Source organism: Acipenser ruthenus, chromosome 19, assembly GCF_902713425.1.
Source record: "Acipenser ruthenus chromosome 19, fAciRut3.2 maternal haplotype, whole genome shotgun sequence".
Classification (NCBI taxonomy): Eukaryota; Metazoa; Chordata; class Actinopteri; order Acipenseriformes; family Acipenseridae; genus Acipenser; species Acipenser ruthenus.
Window position 1 is genome coordinate 23,873,518 of NC_081207.1, and position 24,459 is coordinate 23,897,976.

At 34.6% G+C, this 24,459-nt stretch overlaps 1 protein-coding gene across 1 annotated transcript in view; it reads right to left on the minus strand.

The window, feature by feature from the left end:
• The window catches only part of LOC117424095 (transcription factor Maf-like), a 137,543-nt gene extending 115,150 nt beyond the window's left edge, over nt 1–22,393 (minus strand). Inside the window, exons 1-2 of the mRNA XM_034040178.3 lie at nt 20,992–22,393; nt 7,116–7,182 (exon numbers count right to left, since the gene is read on the minus strand). Of these exons, the coding sequence (XP_033896069.3) occupies nt 7,155–7,182; nt 20,992–21,959 (996 nt within the window). The 5' untranslated portion in view covers nt 21,960–22,393 and the 3' untranslated portion in view covers nt 7,116–7,154. The remainder of the gene's footprint in view (nt 1–7,115; nt 7,183–20,991) is intronic.
• Nucleotides 22,394–24,459: the final 2,066 nt, after the last annotated feature.

Here is a 24,459-nt window from a genome sequence, read left to right on the forward strand (position 1 = left end):
ATTTATTACTAATTTGGAGACAGTCACATGTATATAAACCCGCAGCCTTGGTTGACTGAGGTTAGTGTGTTCAGAGGCAGAACGAGAGACGTGAGTCATGAGATAAAGAAACTTAATATAAAAAACAATTACTACCCATGCTGGTTTTACACCAGCACGATACTTGTTTGGTTTTGTCTCTGTTTGTTTTGGCCACCGTGCCGTTTTGTGAAAGTGTCTGTGTTTTGTCCAAACCTTTTGTTTTGTTTATTAATTATTAAATCTGTGCACCAGCGCATTTCACTCACCATTCTGTGTCCTGCATTTCCTGGCCTGACATCACCACATGAGCCATCGTGGCACAACTACCCTTTTAATATTAACCCACTTTTAAATGCGTCGTTAGCTTTGTCCCTTTAATGCAATCAATTAAATGACAGAAGTATTTAGATTGCCACTGTTTTAGTTTAAAAGAATAGACCCTTTGAAGGCTGGTAAGATTTAATTTATTTCACACTGGTGTGGACAGGCAACATATTCTGCTTTTTAAATTGTAATTAAATTACTTTGACCTAACTTAAATTATAAAATTGTATCTCCCCTAGAAAAAAAAACTTCTTTACTGTTTACCACTTATTGCGTAACTAATATAATGTATTTACTACTTGTGTTTTTAGGAAATTGAGTTAAGTAATGCTTATAGTTAATATCTAATAGTTTTTGATCCAGTTATTGAATCCATGGTTTTGTGGTGGTGGAGGGGGTTGTGTGGTTATGGTTAACCTCTGGGTCCTGGATTGAATTCCTGCAAGGTTTGAAAAACTCTCCTTGATTCAATCCACTGTACAATAAATTGAAGTGATGGGCTTAGCTCTGTGACCTTGGCATACATTCGACCTGTCTCCATTAAAAGCACTGGTGGAGCTAGAGCATGCCCACTAACTCATTCAACATGAAGGCTGCCCCTTACATTAGCTGCGTTATTGGAGAATAAATTGGATTTCAGTTTTTTTGTGTTTTTTTTAAAAACACCTTAATAAAGGCATGAATTACAGTGCTGTGCAGGCAACGGGTCACTGGAAAAAGTTATTTTCTTAGTTGGACAGGAATAAGAGAAAGTGGCAAAACTTTACTGTCGCATTATTAATATATGTTGTTAAACAGTACTTAGAAACTACAATTACTGGGTAACAACAATGACGGTTGTTAAGATTATTAGTTATACTAGGGGATTATAGAGCAAGTTATAAAATACAAATGCTTTATAGAGTACATTTTTAATAAGTAACCCCAGAATCCCATATTTCCCAAAACTCCCTGGAGTAGTGTGCCAGTAATAATGCTTAATTTAAAGAGTTACTGACAAAAGCTAAACATAATGCTGTAATATAAAGCCCAGAATCTAAACTATAACTTAATTTTATTTTTGCGCTTATATATCATTTTCTTATTACCCCTTGTAATCCATATCTGTGCAAACACAGGCATAAAGAAGCTTGACGTGCTGTTTGTGGCCCCTCATGGTGTCAGGTGGAAGACAGTTGTGAATGCTCCATTCCAGAGCCAGACACCACCAAACTGAAATGGTGGTGTCCCAAACAAACCCAAAAAAGCACTAAAAGTTGACAAAACAAAATCTCTGTGTTTTGATAATACTGGATCTAATTCATACACCCACTGCATCTGAGAAACACAGAAATATATGCTTTGAAGTAATATGATTTTTTTTTTTTTTTTGTGGAGGCAACATAGTGCCTACATCGTTTTTAGGTTCTTCCCGAAAATCAACTGTTATCTCATTGTCATCTTCACAAATATCAATACAGTTATTTTCCAAACTGTTTAAAAATAGTTCTGTCAAGTCTTACCTTTGTCTCAAGGTGTACCTAATTGTATAAGAAAATGCATTATCAAAATGTGACATGTTACTGGACAGTTAATTTAATCTATGGCAATGATATATATATACTGCAAATATGAATTTGTATTTGTAATCTTTCCCCTACAGTGTTGTATATTTTTAATCCAACATTCCTTCAGGCCAAATACAACTAGCCCTGATGTGCTAAGTTTAATAAAGCTTTGATTTGCATCTTCCAAATGGGTTAAAGATCAGTTTACAAAAAGAACAGGGATCCCATGCTCAGAGAAGGAAAACCATGTGAGGACACAGTTCTAAGTTGTTTAAGTACTGTATTCATTGACTATCTAGAAGCAAAGCAAATGGTCTCTTGTTAGAGTTAAGTTAGCAGAAACCGAGATCGTAATAAAACTCTGACTGCTTTCTGTTGCTGTTGCTGTTTTATCACACAGGTTAAAGTTTAAAAAATAAGTGTGTGTGTGTGTGTTTTTTTTTTACAGAACATACTGCTTGTTGTGGTGTAGGGTTAAACTGTCCTAACACTCAACTATTTAAAAAAAGAAAGCAACACGCCCTAAGGTCTCTTGTATTGAACACAACATGGCCACTTGTTCAAACCAAAACCCAATTTTGTAGAAACCGGTTTGCTGTTAATTATGTTTTGCAGCATGGTTATAAATGGTGACAAGACTAAGTCTACAATTTATTATTATTATTATTATTATTATTATTATTATTATTATTATTATTATTATTATTATTATTATTATTATTTATTTCTTAGCAGACGCCCTTATCCAGGGCGACTTACAATTGTTACAAGATATCACATTATACATTATTTCACATTATACAGATATCACATTATTTTTACATTTTACATACAATTACCCATTATACAGTTGGATTTTTACTGGAGCAATCTAGGTAAAGTACCTTGCTCAAGGGTACAACAGCAGTGTCCCCCACTGGGGATTGAACCCAAAACCCTCCCGGGCAGTGGTGCCTTAGAGGCAGATAACTAAGAAAGCCATCACTGCTGGAATCAGCCACAAGACAAACAATAGCTGAATGTTAAGCACTGTTCACTGTAAACATACACCTGTTATGTGATAACCACTAAACAAGCTTTTTTAAATGATTTTTTGGCCTGTCATTCGCATTTTATCTCTAAATAAATCCAACTAATGGTGAGAAAAATAAGTAATTTTGTGCCTGAAACAAATTAAAAGAACAAGTAAGCTAAACACTGCCTCAAACCCCTACCTCCTTCCTTCAACAAAGAGTCCTGTATCTGCATATTATCTTGGACAAGACAGTTCTCCAGGCTCAGGTATAAAAGCTTTTGAATCCTGCTCTGTTCTTTAATGTGCACATAATGCTGCACTGTACTTTATAAACTGGAAAAGGAAGTGCATAATTAAAGTAGGTATAACACTTGGGCCAAATAATGCTTTACCTTTAACTCATGATGAAGACCCACTGTCCTATGCAAAAGTCACACCAATGGAGAATGTCCTGTGAGCAGAAGAGTAGCTTTTGGTTGGTTAACCCACTTTGTGTTTTACGGTTCACTTTGCAGTTTTGTAAAGGAAAAACATTTGACGAAATACGAGTACCAATTTGTAAACTTTGGAATAGTTCCAAAGACTGTTGGGAGAGTTCCTGGCCTTCTCTTACTTGCTGTGCCTGCTTTGATTCACGTGATTACAGTGAGTGAGTCTACCTTGATAACAGCACCCAGGGAAGCATTAGGGACAAGCTAGAAACAGTTCCTAATAGTATATTGTACTGTTCAACATTATGGATTTACTGTTACTGTATGATATAACTTTAAGAAAATTACGTTATTTTAAATCCAAGCATCTCAGGCAAGCACAGCAAAAAGATTTGAGTTTCAGTTAAGATTCCCCACCCCCTAGCCTGTCAGTCATGTCTAGAAGTGAAATTTGATGTCCTTCCCAGTAGAAACCCGAGATGAAATACTAAAACCCACCCTAAACCAACGTGGCTGTCGCAGGCTACGTTCAGGACACAGTTTTCTGCAAGGACAGAAAGACAGAATGGTGCACTTACTGCTTACTTTTCCATTATTTCTCAGGGTGTAACTACTAGTATTCAGAGGGATTAGTCATCACTGTCATATGACAAATCGACATGTAGTTGCAGGAAAAAAAAAAAGTTTTCAGATTTTGAAGAAGCAAACTATTAAATGCCTGTCATTCTAAAGGTATGTTTGCTAAGACCAGATCTGCGCTTATTCAGTAAGGGTGCTGCATAATAAGATGACTTTTGAATGACGTACAAGACCAGTATTTATTCATTTTCTGCTTGCTTCTTAAATTTCTGTCTCTGGTTGCTAAATTTAACCCTACTTGTCTACAATCTTGCCTATTGACTGTTTGAGCTCACAAGTATATACTGTGCTGCAGTCCCGTTCAGGAGACAGGGCTTGATATGTGAACACTAGTTCCCTGCAATCTGTGACAAATTAATGTCTAACAAACACATTTTGGGCACTGAATTCGGGCCACCTATTTCAATCTACACAGTGGCATGACATACTCCCCGTCTTTTAACTCTAACTAGTCCTACTGCTGGTGCTTCTCCCCAGGTGTGACTTATTAACATTATAATGAATGACTGAATACAATAGAAATACAGGGATGATGTCATTCAGACAGACCCCAATGTTGGCGAGTAGGCAGTTAAATTTGACTCTTTCCTTTGTTAACCATTATGTTTAGTGTCAATGCATGTCAATGCCGATCTGGTGCATCAGATTACACTTGCAACAGCTTCTATTGATAGAAAAAGAAAATACTTTGAAATGACCTAAAATAATAGATACAGTTATTTCCTTTTTTACTAAATGCGGATGTGAAGCAGCTGTGTATTCATAGTACAAGTAGCTTGGTGGTAAAGTTCAGGGCTACACGGTGAAAATTCAAGGGTTAATGTACCTGTAAAGTGCAAGCAGAGAAATACAAGACAAAGGTTTGAGTGTGAAAGGCCTGAGCCTGACCCCTTTGTGGACGAGGCCATTGAACCACACATTTGCCACAGCTTTAGAAAATCCTTAGTCTGTGCATACCTGCTGTACTGGATCGAATGCAAGAGAATAAACACTGCGTCCGCTTTTTAAAATGTATGTTGTGAAGGAATGAAAAGCTAGAAAGTTCTCTCTTGGTTTGGTGCTAGATAGAAATTATTCCCTGACCTTTTCTAAGGCCTGGTTTTAATGTATCCAACATAAATGATGTAAAATGACCCTCCCACAAGGGAAATGCAATACCTACTTTTTTTTATAAGTGTGCAAATACGTTCTTTTTTTGTTGCTGTTTTTAACAAAATCTATCTCACTTCACCATGAAAATATATCAATGTAAATATGTTACACTTGGCAGCTTTACATCATTGTTTTGGTCAGTTTTATTCATAAAACATTGAAGCCTAGCATTTATAGAAACAAAGAAAGTAAAATCCTTTACTACCGTAGTATTGGGATGGCAGAACTTGGCACACTACTAATGCCTGTATTGTACCATTGTGAACCTGTATAAGCCTATACTTCACAAACCTGTGTTGCTCAAAATCCAAGCAAAACCAGTTAAGACCTGTGGGAGATCAGGTAGTTTCAATTTCTTTGACAGCTTTTGTGTATTATGAAATGCCTGCTTCTTCTGAAAGATGGGATATCTCATATGTAAAACTTTAATTAAGGCTCTTTAAAATGACCCTAACAGTGCACCCTCTGGCTTAAATAAAATGACCTGCTCATTTTGAAAAGCTACCTTGAGAAATTCATGTTTCACTTTTAATCCAAAATAGATTTAAAAAACAAACAAAAAACATATTAAACGTGGAATAGCTGTGATACAAGAATGAATGAGCAGATATGTATTTTAAAATACACCAACACCAATAAATAATAATATTTTTAATAATCATATATAGCGAGTCAAAGGACCTTATTTTGAATCAAGTGTATAGGACAGGCACATTCTCATGAGAGGAAAAGGAACATTAATTGTATAAAACTAGAACTAATCTTTTTCTTCAATTGGACCTCCTGCAACATATTAATGGACCCTGTTCACAAAAGAGTGAACAAATTCCATTAAAAGTGTATACAAATTATTGAAACAGCTTTAATCTGATTAAAAAGATTAGGATGTATTTTTTTAAAAAAATATGTAATGAATATATAACCACTTTAATATAGAACAAGGTTTATATGTTTATGTATGAAAACCCAGGTAAACAACAGTAACATTTTAAGACCATGAAACCTAACAATAGTAAATCACATTGCTATGTATTGTTATGTGCAAGCTGTCTTTTCGTATAGCTTTAAATATAGAAACATTTGCATTGCTGCACTGCGTGGATGATGGAAAATAGCCTTCCTATTAAAAGATGCTTTCGAAATAGGTAGCATTCCTTTGCCAGAACAATATGAGTAAACATATAAATGGAAATATCTCCAAGACAACTTTATTTCCCATTGCACATTTGTGCCATTTCTCAAAAGTGCATTGCATTTATCAGAAATAACTGAACAACACTGAAGCAAAATTACCTACCGCTCAGGTAGCAAGAATCAGTACTCCATTAGAATCAGAAATGATATACTATATCAAAACTGCTCTCGTAAAATTCCAAAATATTTAGGTTTTCAATTTTAAAAAGTCATATAAAGGTCACTGTCATAATTAATAACTTACATATGCGACAACACTAACCATACATTCAGCATTAAAAATGTAACAAGCTGTTTAAAATGATATTTGTTCTTAGTGTGATCACTGAATATCAATCAGATCACTAAAAGGGCAAGATAAAGTATAACGTCTATTTGTATTGCTTAATTATTCCAGTGGTATCCTAAAACTATGATTTTTGCAATTACAATTAAAATAAATCCATGCATGTTATTCAAATTATTCATACAAGTCTAAGCAAATACAAAAATAATTATCTGATCTTGACCAGTAGCATTTAACAAACTTACACAATGCGAATCAAAATATGAGTTGAATTTCAATTTCATAATAGCTTTTGTCTATTTAAAGTAATCTCTTTCTCCATTCATTCATCCCATGTGTCTATCTTTTTAATGTCATTCAGATAAGATAATACAGGGAGGGACCTGTCTACTCTATACACTAAACAACTTACAGCACAAGGCTTGATTTAATTATAAAACACCAAACAATCTCTGTTATGCAATCAATGGGTTATTAATGTACTGAAAAAAAATGTATAGATTTACCTCATACTTCAAGGCCAAGGGCACTCAGTCATTTCTCTATCACAGATGTAGAAATTTTCTCGATGACCTAACATGGTGAGACAAAAGGCAAAATCAAAACAACCAAGTCTGTAGACATATATATTTTTTAGAATCAATATTAGAAGATAATAAAGATGGTCTGGCATCAATAACAATAACAACATGATTAAAACAGTGTGTAAAGTTATTGGTAAAGTTAAATATTATAGCAAATTGCTCGATAAATATAAAAAATACACCAGTTTAAATTTTGATATAGATTTAAAAAGTGAGTGGTTCTGTTTTTAGACAAATTACCAACCACATGCGCTTTAATTTAATTTAATAATGGAAATGTTGACATGTCTATTCTGCAAAACAAATATAACAACATAGACAACATACTGAAGCATGAATATAATATTGAGGTTTACTAAGAAAGAGAGTGTGCAGGTTTCTATTAGTATGATTTCTTATTGTAGTATTACTGTATCTGCCGTGCTGCTGTCCTTGGAAGGGATTATCACACACAGTACATGTACAGAGTCAAACTCTACTTTGATCACATTGTTGGGACAAAACATTGATCTGATTTACTGTCTCCCCATATTCAGTGACATTCCACGACCACAAAAAAACACAACTAATGTGAGTGGGGGGGAATCATATTGTTCTGCTATTGAAAACATTATTGCATTTACATCTTCCATGTTACACATCTTTCATCTTGCTCGTCTTAAAGCCTTTTAGTCAATCACACCTCAGTCTTTAAAAATAAAAAGACTTTGGTGTCCTGTCTTCCAGCACTAATGCAAAATAAATAAATAAATGCATTTTTAAATTCCACCATTAGCACCATATCACATTGAGGTCTCAAGCAAGCCTCAAAAAAGCTGCAAATGTTCCATTTTATTTATCATCTTGTAATAGAAAAAAACAACTACAAAATGATATCACAAAAACCGGAAGCCATAATAGTAGTACAGTATTCCATGTTAGATTTCAAAATGTCACATTTTTCAATTTGCTTCAGTTTTTATATCAGTGTCAGTATATGGAAAACTACAAAGCAGAATGTAATTCAATCTCTTAACGTAACATTATTCATTCGACTTTTTGAAACAAAATGTGTTAATTCTATAGGGTGATGCAAAACTTTTGGCCATAGCTGTGCTGTAGGGGTTTAAGATTATGAAGATCTGCAGCTGTTTTGATCTAAAATAGACCACAAGGTGAAAGCTTCTTTGTTTAAAACTGGATAAGGTAGTTCATAATAGTTAAGCCCTTGAAGATACTGTTTTAACCGGTTTTCAAGGTGCTGCATACTGAGTGCTGGTTTCCACTCTTATTTTTACACATCAGTCAGTGCAGCAACATCTTAAGTGGGTTATAACTCTTTCATCCACAGTCAAACAAAAGGAAACAAGCAACCACTGTATTTCTACAGCTGCTTTCCTTCGATGATACAAAGCGACTCGCTGCTGGAGGTTTGTCCGATCTGTACCATGGCTCCTAAATATGAATACTTTGAGAGGTACCGTACATGCCCCTTGAATAAGATCTAAACTGCATTATACATGCAATACTGCAGTAAGGGCAAAGCTGTAATCAGACCGGCCAGGGAAGGACAGACACAAGGTGATAAAAAAAAACACACAAGGACGCGTTGGAAAGATGCTTTGCAAACAAATGTAATCGTATTCATTGTTTTACTAATTTGTTTAGTGGAATTAATAATAATAATAATAATAATAATAATAATAATAATAATAATATTTTCCGCAGTGAACTTCTACATGTTTACGGGTATGTAGGTAACTGCACCCTTTATATACAGAATACACATTTTTACACACTACTGGCCTCTTTTTACCAATCATACACCATACTGTTTAGGAGGATAATGGTAATTACTGCTATATAGTATTATGTATCATGTTCATGCTATATATTAAATTATATTGAATACATTGCTAGATTGCTGTGGGTGCAATATATTTTTTATGTAATGCTGTTTTAGATTTACAATAAAATAGGAATGGTATACTCAAAAGTATTTTATAATAGACTATTTTGATACTGTTAAATGTTACTGATAAATGATCCTAATATAAACAGTACCATTTAATACCCAGCTTTGACTAGAGAATTATCAGTGCTTAACTTACTGACATTTTATTTTCGAATGATTAATTAAGACTGAAGTTTTAGAATGTGACGTCTTTCTTTATTTCAAATGTAATGTAGTATGATTTCCTCTATCAGAGTAGTGCGGTTTCTAACAGGAAACTGCATGATCAGTGTACCATAACCAAGAGCTTTGAAAACAATATCTGAGAATGAGTCGCTCTTTCCGAATGATCTTCTGAACAACGCGGGGTCCCTAAAACAGAACAAACATCAAATAATGAAAAAGATTGTTTATAACAATTATCTTTATTGTGAAATTCATTTTTTGTATCAGCAGTAGCACAATAGCATATTGATACTGATTATTTTTGTTAAACTGCACACACAGGTCCAAGTACTGTCATTTATCCTTTTTATCGAAACCATTTTCATTGTGTAAAATTTGAGACTATAAATCTAAGAGTAACAAATAAAAGTGAAGCTTTTTATTTTGTTACAGTTCAAGGTCATCTCTGTACTTGTGGGTACTGCTATGCAGCTGTTTCTCTGTTGGTGTCTTTCGCTTTTCATTTTAATCACAAGGTTTTGGCTGAAAATAGCTGCATTGAAAAAAAATGCATATATATTTATATATTTATATTTACCCAGGAAGGGCCTGTACCAGTCAATCTTTTCTTTGAGTTTTGGTATTATAGTTTTATTATAGTTTTATTTCTTTATTTTTAACATGTTTTAATCTAATTTAGAAAACTGCATACATTTCCCTGAATGTATGTATCTCTTATTAACGTCATTGATATTTGGAAAAAAAAAAAAAATCCAATTTAAATAAAAGCTGCAAATTCAATCACACTGAATTTGGTTGTGTTTCACGACTGTAAACCAAGGCTTTCTTTGCAATCATAAAGCTGTCGGTCCTGTTATTTATCTTCCAAAAAGGCATTATTTGTGAGCTGTATCTTATTATCTCAATACTTTTTCAGCACCTGTGTTAAATCTACCACAGATCTAGAAGCAACTATTAAGCTGTTGGATGTTGTGTTTCACTGGATACAAGAAATAGAGAAACAAACTGAAATCCCAAGATCTATTAAAAAAATGGGCCCAATTTATTTGTTCCATAATCTGATTTCAGAAGAACAAAAAAACACCATGGCCTCTGACCTGTTCAGCATAGATTATCTGCAACGAAACTTTATAAATATATGACTCATTCAAATGAAAAAATGAAATCAAGCATTGAACTATGTTAATGATGCGTCACTGACGAATTTGTGAAACTGATCAATATATTTGTCAGAATGCAAAAGCAAAAAAAAAAAAAAAAAAAAAAAAACTTTTCTTACTGGTTTATCTAACATATAAATATGTTAGGTAAACCCTCAGAACTCAGGGGCTGTGCTGCTTGGTACCAATTAACTATGTCAAACTACACCTTAAGAGGCCCCTAGACCTCTGCAAAATCTGGTTTTGAACAAGAGCATTAATAGGTGCAGTATCAGATCTCTTTTATTTTGAAAGGATGAAGAATAAGTTAAGTTATGAATACAATTATTTGTTTTGAAATAATTTATCAGACACTAAAGGTGTGTTTAAAAATGTGTTATTTATAAAGTGAATAATGCATAACAGGGGCTTGGAGAGAAAGATCAGTTTATTAAGACAGGAAACAAGGGGAGCGGGTTGTGTACTCTAGGTGGAAAGTGTAGCTTTTTGTTCTTTAATTAATTTATTGCCTTTCATGAAGTGCAGTTTTATTACATTTGAAATCCTGTTTATCCACAGAACTGAGGCAACAGTAGTGTGGGCACACAAACGCCTCTCAGTAACCCTCTTTAGGGCAACTGTATATTCTTATCGGTGACAAGGCAGTTTCAATGCAAGTCCTGTCTTCGTCACTAATTGTGAAATGGTGTTTTTGCAGTATTTGCATGATCTGACTAATTAGAAGATTCACAGCTAGTCCTGCTTTAAATCCTTAAATTGAATTACACTTTGCCTGCAGCCATACAAATTTGGAGTCTGAACTTGTCAGCTCTCAGAAGCTCTGCAAGGCTGGGCCTGGCCACATCCTGGATTGGTGACCTCCAAATAAAAAAAAGGTACTGCAGTGTTTTGAAGAGGTATTCTGGCATTAAACCAAGGTCCTGTTTACCCATTAAAGGGATATTATACCACCTGCATTACCTGTTTAATATCATATTACGTTTATTCTCTATAATTCTATATGGATGTTTCCGCTGAGATCATTATTAACCGTGTATACTCACTATTCTGCAAAGACTCGTAAAAGCTGCTGTTCTAGTGGTTTGAAAAATACCAGGTGTGCAGCTGTCATTTCTATCCCCTCAGTAGATTTGATTTTGTATAGCGATTAACTAGCTAACAGTTGCCAGTTACAGGGGGCATAAATTATAGTTTCTAAAACCTTACTAGATTTTCTTTTTTTTTTAAGACGCACCCCCACTAAAAAAAGGACATTAGTTAATAAGGTAAATAACGATTAAAGCTAAAACAATCATTGTACAAATCACACGTAAAAGCACATTAAACAGAAAGTAATTAAATATTCTTAAAATGTAGATGGAGGAAAGTATACTCTTAATATAACTCTGGCCTGACTAAATTAATCTGTGTGCATTACTCTTCAAGTCTGCTACCCCTTTAAATTATTATTATTAATAATAATAATAATAATAATAATAATAATAATAATAATAATAATAATAATAATAATAATAATAATATTTTTCTTCATTTTTATTTTTTGACTACTCAAGTTTGTGTTTTTATCTTTTTTTTTCTTCATTCATCTTCTTGAGTATTTGATCCATTGCATGTTTGATTTTTTGTATAATTCTGTGAAGCTACTTGTGATGGCTCTGGGCCATGAAAGACTCTGTATAAGGTTTGTTGTTGTTCTATTAGCCCAGAATCCTCACATTGCATGCAAGTGGTGGGAGTGGCAACACACGGGAAGGCTCATGATTAGTCACAACACAGAAGTACAGAGAAAACCTTTTGAATCGCTTTGTAGCATCAAATGATGTATGTACATATTGATTGGTCAGAGGGAAACAGCACCCCCACAAGGAAGAAGTATGCGAGTTTCATAGAAGAATAATGTATATTCCAAATGTGTACCTCATGAAAATGTACTTTTAAATGACACTACTGAACACTAGAGGGATTAACTGGAAATTGATTTGTGATTAGTGCAAAGGGTTACATTGAATATGTACACCGGTAATTGGAGTTAGTAATCAAAAATTAAAGATTCTACTTTTTTTTTTTTTTGTCTGGTTTGTACTATGGGTACTAATCAAGAGAATAGTATTGCAACCCACGGATCAGCCAAATCATCAGTTCATGGACCAATTGCCCTTAGAAAATTTGTTTTCCTTTATATTTAAATTGAAATGCAAGCTGTCAAAACATATTTTACTAAATAATTATTTTTTAAATAAAATTGGCATGCAACCCTCCAAAAAAAATGTCAATATTCAATAAGAGTTAGATGTGATATGAAATGTGGAAATCATATGTATTTTAGAGGTATGTGAACAGCTAAGTGCCAGGTGTTTTTTGTAGTCTTATTCAAATAGGCCCTCTTAATTATTTTTAAAAAATGTAATTAAAGCAAAAAATAGGCATCTCTTTGGTGTACACACAGTGATTTACTATACCTTGTTCCAACCTGAATGTCGTAAGACATGACAAAAAAAAGAATCATGAACTAAAAATGCTAACTGGTTCATTGAGTGATGTGGAAATCAACACCTCACTGCAGGAAATATTACATCTTCACAGCCAAGCAGAAAAAAAGTAAAATTATTAGGTTTTCAAATAAATGCCACATAACTCAGTTTTACTGAGCTACGCCAAGCTCATGGGAAACAGTGCCGGTGCTGTGAAATGACAGAAGAAATGAGACATAAACTTATTTGATTTACATCACTTTCAATGTAAATGTTTATCAAAAAGATGCAGATACGGTACTATGAAAACTATGTGTAATTATTTCAATCTTAAATTTGCATTTTTCCAAGCTGAGGCATTTTAATTCAGGTTGCTTTTTTAAAGCCTGTTTTTATATAAATGTTTTAAAAAAAGCATGTTCTATTTGGATTAAATATAAGCATTTTTGTTCCTTGGAAACAAAATTATAGTAGTTTTAGTTTCATCATTTTTGTATTGTGTGGTGATATAAAGATCTCACTCAGCAATGGAATAACAATGCAATCAGTCTATCCCTTTGGTACACAGGCAGTGCTATATAGAGAGCGATTAGAAAGTAAGTTTACCACATCAGTGAGATGGTCTGTTTAAACTTTAGATCTACACAAAAGTAGTTGAAATAAGGAAAATAATATTTGATCCCAAACCTGCAATATCTTCCACACCTCACTGTATTCTTGTTTTAAGAATTAAGCTTGAACGCATAGGTGGTGCCACTGAACACAAACTAATGCTCTCTGTATATACATTTACAATACTGCATCTTGGCACCCAAGTATAACCCTATCAAATTCACCTTCAATACAACATGCAACTCATTATCTGTACAACATGTGGCAAGGTAGCCTCTCAAGGACAATTCTATAATGAAGGTAAAGTGTACTTTTCGTAACTATCTATCTATATGAAGCAATGTTCGACTTTCTACCGTAAAAAAAAAAAAAAAAAAAAATGAGATTTCCTCAGAAACTGACTGGCTCTTAATTGATCTAGAGCTCTAATTTCCCCCACAACATATTTAGTCCAAGTGTTTTCTTTGTGTAACAAAACAAATTTAAACAGGCTGAGATTTGAAGGAGAAAAGGAGAGCTTAACCTTCTAGTTGTGGGTATCCTCCAGCAGTTTTAGTTTAGGGGAAGCTGACAAGCAAGTATAGTAAGAAAACTCCTTGCTTGCATTTTAACATTTTGAACATTGTAACATCTTTTAACATTTTAAACTGAATGTGACATTTAACAAAAAACAAACACGTCATAAGATCGCATTGTTGGAGGCTTCCAAAATGATGATCTTTCGCCAAAAAGCTATTCTATCAGAGCAAAATTATTTTATTAGACCATAACCTTAATTCACTGTGGACCTGGCACTCACTGTATTTCAAAATGTTAGCAGTTTAGACTGTAGAAAGCAACTCAATATACATTTGCACTCCTAAATATAAGTTATATATTAATTATGGTGATCATTATTATTCTTTCATACATTTTATAGCTCTGTTCTCATAAAAAAGAGACCACTTTGTTGGCAATACTGTGAGCCATCAATGTTTACAAAGGTTTGATAATTATGTATTAGAATGTGCGCTGTAGGTGTGAAATGCAAAAGTCTGTGGGTTTTTTAAATTTCTATTTATGGCGAGTAGTTTGCATCAGTGTCTTTCAGCCCTGATTGTTTTACACAGCAAATTAATGTGAACAAGCTGTCTAGCTCGCTGGGCTATCCTGTGAGGGATTACTTTTAATGAATTTGTGACGGATGAAACCTTTTATTGACTTGTGTTTTATATGATCAGAAGTCTAGAGATGCTTCTTTTATAAAGGGTCTGCACGTACCCTGCCAGCCAAGATCACACTAAATTGTTTTGCCCACTCCCTGTAATTTAAACAGTGCAATAGGGTTTAGTTGAATGACCGGTATTGCTATACCCCTTAAGCATGCTGTATTTTATCTGGGATCTATGTACCACTACCTTTCTAAGCCTCTGACACATGCTTTACTTTGCAGGGACCTTCGTCAAAGCAACCATGGCCTATCATGTACAACTACAATAAAACATAACCACACAAAAGCCTACAAAAATGTTACCGGATATATTTTTCGTATAGCCTAGGGAGGCTTGTGAGCTTTGCTCCCTCCAATATCTATAACCAGAGAGAAGAACGTTAATCAATTCTCCATGCATCACCAATGGAAATCTTTCCACTGAATGATCCGCTCTGAATTCATAATTAAGTTACTGGTTCACGTGTATGCCTATGGTATGTAAACTGTAAGCCGTCTTACCCCGTACCATCCTGCTAAATCAATAGTCTGTACTGCAACTGCTGACACCTGTTTTGTATTTTTCTAATTTACTAATTATAACAATGTTTAATTTTAATAGCTCACCCATGCATTTGATCAAAATAGAACATATGAATCGATAAACTGACTTTAATCACGGTCTGTAAAGGAGTGACATATTGTACTACAGTGTCAGTGCATGCAATCTACGTATGAAAAACATTCTGCATGATTGGAAGCAATGCTCCTATAAAATGAGATGTTGAAATTGTAATATTTCACTTCAAGGTTATCTAGGGATTACTGTTGATTTTAAAGTGCTTTTTTTGCATTTAGGTCAATTTAAATGTAAAACAGACAAAGCCCTGTAATTTTTCAAAAGTGGTAAACGACTCCCACTAGCTGGTTTCAAATACAGTACATTAATCAGTGAGTCTAATTGGACTTCTCTTTATCAAGATATACTACAAATAGGTCTGCAGAATGGACCAAATCTTATTTAAAAAGCCAACAGAACTCACCCAGCATGTTTATAAGATACACCCTGCTGTGTGCTTATGAGTGAGGAAATCTTCACATTGTGTTCAAATCCAAAATACATCAATAGAAGCCTATGATATGCATTTTAATTTCATAATGATAACCGACTCTCATAGTTATTATTCTTAATCCCTGAAACTGCTTAAACTACCATTAAAAAAAAAAAAAAAAAAAAACATATTACTGGTATTTATAATTTACTGTTGGTTCTGAAGCACCCATTAAATTTGTGTACAGATGCTAAATAAACAAGCTACATTTTTTATTTATATAGCAGGAAAACTATGATTTCATGTTTGTCTACTATTTATGTAAAGCGGTCAATATGCCGTTGTTAACAAGGGAACAACGATTATGAGATATCTTGAATGTAAATGAAAATGTTTTAATCTATACAATCTTAGCTTGGTCAACATGTCAATTCATTTGGTCTGCAGTGCACCTTGAGTGCACAAAAGGTATTTTGGTACCTAAGCCTGGCATGCAGAGGACAGTGCTGCATACATCTTCAGGATCGTCACAGTGTAATATTGGAAATATGTAGTATTAAAAACTAATAGTAAGAAACTGTGGATATAATCCCTTTAAATGCATTAAATAACATATCAATATCAATATACAGACCGCATCCATCTAAAGACATTGCAAGTACATGCACACACACAATTGATGTTTTACCTCTTGCACGCAATGCTATCTGTTAGTTGTGCACACTGAAAGGTTTTAAATAAAAATGATCCAATTGAACGAAAGTTAAAATGTATTTTATATGGGATCTCTTATCGGTCTTACTTTCTGGAGGGTCTGCATCACTTTTTATAAGAAATATATTATGAGGAAAATATTATTTAACCCCAAAACATTTTTGAATTTGACATGCTGAACAGCTTTAGAGCAGCTAAAGTTATTACTGCATTGCCTGTTTACCATAAGCACAACCCATTACATCCTATAAAATGCCATGGTGGAAACCAGGTTTGTCTAAACGCACTGGACTGCTCCTGATATTAATGTTGTGTGTTATATTGCTACTGCATCATGAAAAACCCTGTCTTCAAATTGAAAGTAATTGTGTGCAAACTTGTTCTTGTGGTTTTTTTTTTTTTTAAAGAAAGCTATATGTTCTGCTACTAAATAATACTGTACATTAAAGAGTATTTATGAAATAAATATTTCAACAAGGAGAGGCTCATTTCAATAGCCTACTAGGACTTTGACCTCACCTTCAATGTATTGTATAATGTGTATCTTGTGTCAATACTTATATATAAATTATCATCTTAATAAAAAATTTGGAGACTAAGAGCGTAGGTCTACATTTTTAAGGCATATTACTGCAAATGAAAGCCAAGATATGTGTATAGGTATTATATAAACTGTCCCTTAATATCTACACTATTTGTATACACTAGCTACCCAAACTACACAGGACCATATCTAACTATTTAAATAACTGTAACTGTGGTATTCCACCTTTTAACACAAAATAATAGCCCCTGCCTATTTGCACTAGTCACAGGTAATCCCAACTTCATCTGTCTGATTTTATATTGGAGCAATACCCACCAATCTTTGAAACCATGCTGTTGATTAGGCAGACTGACATGTTTATGGACACTAAATGTACCTGTCACAGACATGCAGATAAGTTATTCCATACACATAATATAAACACTTAACACTGGCTGCGGTGCATAGTCCTGTGGTCATGCTAAAAAAGTATCTCTGCATGCTTTCATTAGGCATTTGTGTGTATTCATTTGTCAAATGTGTGTATTTATTTGTAGATGCTGCAGGCACAGTTTCAGCAAGTTTCTGCTGAAAGTTTAATCATTTAAATAGTCTTACAATTGTATGTGCATGTGGCTTAAAGTAAATTACATGTAATGTTAAATTGTCATTTAAAAGGCTTAAAGTTAAATATAACTCAAATTACTCAGCAACACAAATTATTATCTACTGGGTTTATCATACCCCAACCACAACATCCTATTTAAAAAAACACATTCACAGTACACTTAATTACTGATAGTGACATAATTAAATGTCTATTTTTACTTTCTCATTAGACCCTACTTTAAGTGTTCACTTGCAAGCACAATTATTCTATTAACTGTTTGAAAATTGTAATGCACACTATATTCTACCTTGGGACTGTTAAAGACACAACAAAAATGCAGATGTGGGATTTGCCATCTATATAGAATTTACTGAGATTGGTGGCTTTGTCCAAATACAAACCGATGCATCTGAGTCATTATTTGTGATTAAATGGCACGCAAATCAACAATGAAATGGAGGCAATACAAAGTCTTTGCTGTTTTCAAACTACTCTTTCAAGACCCAAACAAATACGCACATATATCAGCTAGACTTTCTGGCTCCCACTAATAAATCAAAATAATGATTGAATTAGTAGCTATAACACCTGATGTATAATTAATACATAATTAGTCATTATTAACTAAAATATAACCTACATTATTTTAAATCCAATAATGTTATATTTGGACGCTTGGGTTTGCCACGCATTATTAGACATTTCTCCAAAGAATCCCGTTATTTAAAAGTTAATCAATTACATTTATTCTAACGGTTTAAGGTTCAAGGAATAGTCCATATAGAAAAGTATTTGAACAGCGCAAACGTTTGCCTTGGGTTTAATTATTAACTATGATATGAAGCCTAAACCATTACTATTAAACGTGTTGTGCAATGCACTAGGTCAAATGTCAACCAATTATGGTCGCAAAAACAGCCAGTATATGAAACGTACAATAATGTAAATGCCCAAAAAAGGGTATTCTTCCTTACAGAACGGGTTTCTATCTCTGAAACATATAGCAGAGGCTGTCAATAGTTTTTTGTTTGGTTTTTTTTAACAGGAATGGTTCCAGGAATTAGTTAACATCGCTCAACCCCTTTTCCAGCAGTTTGGGAAATTATTGTCTAACCTGCACAATAAAGTACTTATTGAAAAAATGGGTAATAATAACTAATCATAATAAAAAAAAGTGTCCAGCTTAATTACTGAAATAACACGTTGATTTTTTTCGAAAGGGTTAACTTAATTTTTGCTAATTAAGACTGAGAAACTGGATGGAAGCAAAATTGCATTTAGTATTGCAGATATATATATAATCTCCAAAAAAAGTTGAAAATTAAAATAAGCACATATATAAACATCACATATGGTTAGTAAGTCAAAAGAATAAAACAATTTTGCACAGCAATATATATATATATATATATATATATATATATATATATATATATATATATATATATATATATATATATATATATATAAGACTTTCAATTGACAGATTTGTTTTAAATGTGTTGTTGAATGGTAATTTCCCATGTTGCACAGGCAAGGTATCAATCCCTGACGATTTATAGATGCAGACATTACTGATTTATTATTATTATTGCCTTTGAAACTGCGGATTCGGTTTAACAACATCTAGTTCTGCACGATAGCACAACTGTTAAAACTGCATCACCTAGATTGTGCAGTAATGCCATTTAGAACTGCATACACTTTTAAATTATCATTCTAAACAGTTTTGCATTTTTACATATATGCTTGCAGGTTATATTTTAGTGCAATTCAATCCAAAATACTTTTTTTTTGAGAAGCATACATCTCCAAATGTATAGTGATCCCCCCCCCCCCCCCCCCTTCTCCTCCTCCCCCCTGTAATACTTTGGTTTAAAAATACAGTCAGTGGTATACCAAGGGCTACATTTGTCCAACTTATGTTTTAATTGCAAGCACATGCTGCAAAAAGCTCTGTGTTTTATATTAAAACAAACCCATTTATTTTACAAATTTTAAGATCCCCTCCCCTCCCCCTTACATCACAACGGTAAACCAGTTTAGTGCATCAGACCTTATAAAAGCTACATGTAAGTACACCTAATCTATAACATTCCTTTTTTTTTAATTTCAACCTGTAGCAATACCATTTTAACTTCAGGGTTTACAGATTAAAAAAACGATATACTTAAATTATATACTAGGAACCCATAGCATTCCACAGTTACCAAATACATTAGGAGGGGGCATTTATTAAATACAACAACTGCTTTAAGCAATAAACAGTTTTAGTGCCGAAGAGGGATTGATTCCTTTTAGAATTTTCCAAGTCCTTTTTTTCCCCACAACATTGAATCCAGTTTGACAACTTTCAACAGGAATGCTTCAGTGCATAAAATGTATAAAAAAAGGGAGTCTGACGTTTTCGCACAACTCAAAGTCAAGCAGTCTATACACTAGTAGATGCAATTCATGGGAAGGTGTATCTCACACTTTTTTTTGTAGCAACCTCAAAAAAGTGACGAGGCAATAAAAACAAAGTTATGAATGCCATGCCGTTAAAGTCATCCAAGAAAGTTCATTTTTCAAGCACACACACAAAAAAAAAAAAAAACCGTACATGTCCAGCATGCAGGGTTGCTTATTAATATATCGTCTCTTTTTAATAATGTATATTTTCTAAACAGCTACAGTTCTTGGCTACAAAAAACAAAATAGCAAGCATAATAATGATGATATGAGAATGGGGTAAAAAAAAAAAAAAAAAGGCAGGCTCAAAAGTCTTTCATGTTTGGCTGTTAAAAAGAAAAAGCCAACACTCACATGAAAACTGAATAGCTGCAGTTGTTTTTGGCAGGCAGATCTTTTTAAGTTTTTAAGCATGGCATAGTTGGTGAACTTAATGACAAACTTGAGTGTCATTTTTTTTTCACATTGCAAGTTCATAACTGCTATGAAAAACTTAAGATGATTGTTTTTTTTTTTTTTAAACACAGCAAGCCCAAAAAACTCACATGAACAAAACACAAAAAAATTAAATTAAAAATAAATTGATGGCAGGTTTCAATGAGCAAGCTCCAAAATGAAGAACATACTTATTTGATGGCAAGTTCAATCTTTATATTGCAAGCCCCCCAAAAAAACTAATGAAGAACTTAAGGTGACGAGCTTGAGCAAGCCCCAATTCTCATTTAAAAAAAACAAAAAAAAAAAAAACGTTTAAAATGTTGGCAAACTTGTTTCTTGGTCTAGCAAGCCCCAGACAAAAAGTAATTCACAAGCAGAACTTTTAAAATTATTATTACGGGGTTGACAAGCTTGTTTTTCTGTTTGTTTTGTTTTGTTTATTATTCTGAGACTCACATGAAAAATTCTGGAGACGAAGGGGTGTCACTGCCGGAGCTGTTTTCTCTGAAGCCATTGCTGATTAACTTCTCATATTTTTCCTTGTAGGCATCCCGCTCCCGGACCAGCCTGGAGATTTCTTGTTTGAGGTGTTCAACTTGCTGTACGAGCTGGGTCTTTTCGCCTTCCAGGACGTGCTTTTGCTGGACCCTCTTGTAGCGACAGGACTGGGCATAGCCTCTGTTTTTGAGGGTCCTCCTCTTTTGCTTGAGCCTGATCACCTCTTCTTTGCTGACTCCCCTTAGTTGCCGATTGAGCTCTCTCACTGACATGTTCACCAGCTGGTCGTCAGAAAATCGGTCTTCCAAATGCATGCCGTGGTGTTGGTGGTTCCCACCTGAGTTACTGTTGGAGGGGACCCCGGGTGCTTGGTGGTGTCCCCCGGCGTGGTGGTGGTGGTGGTGGTGATGTGGACCCCCGTTCTGGGCTGCAGCCGCCGCGATAACTGCAGACACCACAGCGGCAGCCGATCCCATCTCTTCCCCAGCCATGGTGCCTCCGGATCCGGCTGCACCGGCAAACTGCTGCCCTCTAGCATAGCCATCGAAGCTTTGAAGCTGGTGACTGCTGTTGATCAGAGCCTCTACTGCGTCTTCAGGGCTGAAGCCCAAAGCCTCCGGGTTCAACTGCTGTTGGTAGCCGGTCATCCAGTAGAAATCCTCCAAGTGTGCCTTCTGGTCGCTCCCAGAGCCCGGGCTGGGCGCCGAGAAGCTTGGAGAAGGGGGTACCGAGCTGCAAGGCGTGCTCATCGGGGTGGAAGACAAGGATCCCCCGGCGATCAGGCGGCTGCACTGGCTGATGCTGCGATCGGGCTCCACCGGCTCCTTTTTCACTTCAAACTTCATCAGATCGAAGTCATTAACATATTCCATGGCCAAGGGACTGGTGGGCAGGTCGGAGTTGCTCATTGCCAGTTCTGATGCCATCCTTTTGCTGTTGACAGTCCTCCAAAGAGGGTGAAGAGCAGCTGTCAAATTGTTCTGGTTTGAAAGAGTATGAGCCAGCTTGATTTATTTATTAAATTTTTACCAAGAAGAGAGCTTTCAATTTGCAGCAACGTTTTTTTTTTCTTTTTTTAAATGATCACAATTTTCCTTTGCAGTCTAATGCACAGACGCATCAGAGCAGTGTGTGTGTGTTTGCTTCCTCCGTTCTTTGCATGAGATTGTTGGATAGCTGCAGGTTTTTATTTTTAACATTTAATACTTCGTGGCTTCTGGTTTTTCAGAATGTTTTGAAAAGTGAAAGAGGTAAAACGGTGCAAACAACAGTCAAATTTTATAGTCTTGTAGAAAAAATAACACCAAGGCTTGTTGGAAATGTTTTAAAGGATCACTCAGCGGATGAGTTTAAAAGCATTGCTGAGTTTTATAGCTACCCTGACGTCAGATTCAAATGGGAAATTGACTCGGACTCAGAACCAATGGGCTCTCTCAATATGAAAGCTAATTAGCATAATAATATAGAAACAAGGAAAACTTTTCTAAACTGTCAATCAGGGACTATCAGCTGACTGTCAGCTGGGAATCAAAATTTTAACCCTTTTGATCCTTATATTCAGAGCGGTTGATAGTTTTACCAGTATTGGTGGTGTTATGTTGTACTTTTCAGTTAACAGCCTTGCTAAGAATGTAGTTAGAGGGACGGGTTTTGTCTCTAAATGCAACACCGGTAACTAGATCAAATCATACATTTCGGTTAAAAAGAGTCAAACATACATTTAAAATATGCAACAGTAAAATGGTATTTTAATAAGAAGCTATTTACTGGTTGCCTATTTTTTTTACGATGTGCCGTTCTGCAAAACTAAAAGTAAATCAACAAGCCTATGTATTCTACAATGATTGTTGTAGGGAACTGTATTTTAAACACTGCACAAAAGTGACTAAAACTACAGTGTTTTATTTATTTATTTATTTGCTTTTAACGAAATTTGTGTTGTTTATTACAGCTCGGTTAATGTATGGGAATTAGTTGAACGTTATTAACACTAGTTCCTCATAAGGTTATCATATTTTTAAAAGCACAATTTTTTGTATTTGTTTATTTTATTTGCTGTATTTATTAAGGCACAACAGACCAGTGAGATCCTACACAAACTTGCACAAAACATTCTACACAAGTATTAGGAAAAGGCAAGTGAACATGCAAGAGAGAAAATCTCTGAATCAATAAATGCAAGACCATTTCGGAAACTCAACAGTGCCACCTTTTGGTAAAAAAATAAAATAAAACGCTTTTAATAATTCCTGTTTAAAGGGAGAGTACCCTTTTTGTGTGAACTTTTTTTTTTTATGATACTCATTTAAATTTAACTCGCTTAGAAAATATTTACACACTGTCAGTATGGTGAAGATCCTTTGTTAGGATGGTCCAGCTTTTCACATGAACACTAACATTAATAAAATGACTGGAACTGTGAATAATGAAACTGAAAAATAATAAATACTCTAAGAACCACAATATCAAATATAACACATACCCATCTCTCTCTCTCTCTCTCTCTCTCTCTCTCTCTCTCTCTCTCTCTCTCTCTCTCTCTCTCTCTCTCTCTCTATAATTAATGTATTAAAACGGGGAAAAACGTCCTTTTAAAAATGTCTTCTTCCATTTTTTACCAGTCTATGGCTACATCAATAGAATGAAGGTTAGCTGTAATTCAGTGATGAAAGAGCTGTTCCTGCCCACATTACGTTCACTGCTATAAAGTTGTTTATCTGAAAAGTACGTCTGAGAGACTTCTGACATTTAGTCATATATTAAACCAGTTTCTTGTACATTGCACCTGGGGTTCAGAGAGCAGTTATCTCTGCTTTTCAGTCCTTATATATATATATATATATGTTATAGATATACAGGCATTGGTGTGTATGATTGTAGTCCACAGTTACCTATGATAACTAAGTTGAACTTTTCTTTGAAGAGAACATGCAGTAAGTACATGGTAGGAGCAGGCAGTACTTGCTTTTCCCAACAGTAGATAATAATGTGCTTTTAGTGATTGTGCATTGACAAATGACCATTTCATTCATTGCAAGAAAGCCTATAATCATGTGCTGTATGCCTCTTATGTGAAACCTGTGATCTCATCCAAAGTATGTGTGATATATTTAGAAACCCATAATGACAATTGTGTAATAGCAGAAGACACTGACAAATTTCTGTTTCATCCTAGTGTTGACAACTTCCACAATATCCAAGCCTAGTCCCAGTTTATTGTCAGTTTTTCCTAGCTCACTTTTTTCTGTCAGCATGTGTCTCCATGTAACTAATGAATTTTTATTAAGGAAGGATCACAGAGTAAACATTGTTTAAACTATTAACCAGCACGGTACTATATTAATGGTCTATCTTAGTTCACCAAGGTTACTTGGTGTGTCTTTGTACCATAGTCCATTTGCCAGGCCCATCCATAGGAGGGGAAGG